Below are 2,500 nucleotides of genomic sequence, written 5' to 3' on the forward strand. Positions count from 1 at the left end.
GACATATCAAATATTACATCACTAATTAACTCCTTACTCAGTTGTGACGGAAATTTACCATCATGTGACGATACCCCAATATAATATTTTACTGATGTGTGTATTCTAAGATAATTTGTTATTCAGAAATATTTACTACTAATCCTTTCATGGTGCTGCTTGTGATTGTTTTACGAAGAATATAAGGATAATATTGTAGAAAGGAGAAATGGGAAAATCTGAAAGAGTATGGCTCTTTCTGTGTTTAGCATTTGTAATGCTGAATATTTTTTTTTTTATCATTTTTAATTACTCTATTCTTGAACATCGAAACTGTTACATCAACAATAGTTTGGTGTCAATAGTATATCAGTGTCATTTACATAAACATTATTGATGATGGTTACGGATAATTTCACCATAACAGTGTCTTCGATGCATTTTACGACAAAGCCTATATCTTTACCCAGCAGCGTCATTACTCACTATAATCAAACATCTTTAAATATTATAATTTTACTTCCGAGGATCAAGCATTCAATCAATGAGTGAAATGACTGCAAATCCCAAAGTGGCAACTCAGGTTTGTTTGGGTGCCACGATCAGCTGATGATCACGTGTCAGAAACTACCTATCGGCGATTTTCTGCCGCTGTGCAAAAATATCTTAAGTATTTCTCAGCAGAGATCGACGTTGACAGCCACAAACTATATGTTTTAGGATGTGTTACCTCCGGATATTAGTTTAAAAAGCAAAAAGCATATTGATACGCGTGAGATAAGCGGTCGTAATGAAGGCGAAGTCGGAGACAAAAGCCAAACACACCATGCTGAGCTTATATAAAGGGTGAAAAACTTTGAAATCGGTCTCTTGAGGAAAGACTGTTGGAGTGGCCGTGTGTTTCCGTGTATCGTTGGTGATAGTACACGCTGACGTGACACTTGAAAGATGACGTTAAACAAACGTCCAGCGGCGATGTCAGGTGATTTAGCGTGATCCAATGCGATGACACATTTTATCAGTACCATATCAACTTCCTACAAGAATGAGTTGTAATTTCTTTTTATTGTAATGAATTTTGTAATCAATCAGAAAGGTGGTTTTTAAAATACTTCCGATACAAATTAACGAGAGTGTGATATGGCACCTATTTTGGAATCATTATGGTTATAAGGACTGATAATTAAAGGATTTCTTTCAAAATTATTTTATAGGAAACTGTGATGAATGCATAAGAAAAAGATCTTGACAGACTTCTTTCGTCATGATTACATTGTTTGTGTTCAATTAAAATCTACTTGACACTTGCCCTGATCTCTTATAAATGATGTTCAAACTAAATTCAACGTGAAATGAATTGTCATGGGCTCCATGTTTCATACAAAGATGAAGAATCCTTCGTTATGTATGCTGTAACATGTAAATGATAATAGTTCATATTCTTAAATTCCATAGTCTCAAATTCCACATACAAAGCAGTCTTAAAACCCAAAACTTTTTTCTTTCTGATTTATTCTCTATAATTTTAGTAATCCAATTGGCTCAATTATGCACATACAAATATACTTTCAGGTGCTATTTACACTGAATAGATAAAAAGTATGGTGAAATATTTTCTTGATATTTTTGATACAGGCAATACCACAGAATAAACCAGGTATTATATGAATGAACAAATGCACCTCACGTCCTAATACTTTACAGGTCGTGCTCAGGAGATCCAGCAGGCCCTGGAGGAGCGCATCCTGGTCATCGATGGAGCAATGGGAACCATGATTCAGCGGCACAAGCTGGAGGAGGAGGACTACAGAGGAGAGGAGTTCAAGGACCACTCCTGCTATCTCAAGGGCAACAATGACCTGCTCTCTCTTACGAAGCCACAGATTATCCTAGGAATTCATAAGGTGCTCTATGACTGAAAATTTCATGCATTGGCTCGCTTGTTTCCTTATGGCGATTCTCCTCATTCTGATTGATGTTCATTCTACATTCCGAATTTAATTTGGCAAGGGAGACCAATGCTTTCTGAATGTTGATCAGAAATAAACATTTTTTTTTTTTTTACCATGTTTTATTTTTCATGATTAGATGGTCTTGGTATAATCCAGGTCTAATTCTGTTTTTCTTTATGACAGGAATACTTGGAAGCAGGTGCTGATATTATTGAGACAAACACCTTTAGTGGCACAAAAGTAGCTCAGGCTGATTATAAGTTAGAACACATCTGCTATCGGTGAGAAAACAATAATATTTTTAATATTGTTATTCCTTCTGAATATTTTACCCTATAGTATATAAGGATATCCATATATCTATTATAAAAAAAAATTAAAAATATAATGGAGGATTTAATAGAATTATTTCTGTCTTCAAGACTGAACTTAGAGTCAGCTCGTCTAGCAAGACGTGCAGCGGATGAGGTAACAGCAGCTACTGGGAAGCAGCGTTATGTTGCTGGTGCTTTGGGTCCAACCAATAGGACCTTGTCAATATCACCATCTGTTGAGAGGCCTGACTTCAG

The 2,500-nt window shown here is 35.7% G+C and overlaps 1 protein-coding gene across 1 annotated transcript in view; it reads left to right on the forward strand.

Moving 5' to 3' along the window:
* The first annotated feature begins 656 nt into the window (after positions 1 to 656).
* LOC125025745 (methionine synthase-like) overlaps positions 657 to 2,500 on the forward strand; it is a 14,681-nt gene continuing 12,837 nt past the window's right edge. Inside the window, exons 1-4 of the mRNA XM_047613932.1 lie at positions 657 to 961; positions 1,684 to 1,883; positions 2,115 to 2,212; positions 2,354 to 2,500. The exon at positions 2,354 to 2,500 is cut by the window's right edge and continues 8 nt beyond it. Of these exons, the coding sequence (XP_047469888.1) occupies positions 928 to 961; positions 1,684 to 1,883; positions 2,115 to 2,212; positions 2,354 to 2,500 (479 nt within the window). The 5' untranslated portion in view covers positions 657 to 927. The remainder of the gene's footprint in view (positions 962 to 1,683; positions 1,884 to 2,114; positions 2,213 to 2,353) is intronic.

This window comes from Penaeus chinensis, chromosome 5, assembly GCF_019202785.1.
Source record: "Penaeus chinensis breed Huanghai No. 1 chromosome 5, ASM1920278v2, whole genome shotgun sequence".
Lineage (NCBI taxonomy): Eukaryota > Metazoa > Arthropoda > Malacostraca > Decapoda > Penaeidae > Penaeus > Penaeus chinensis.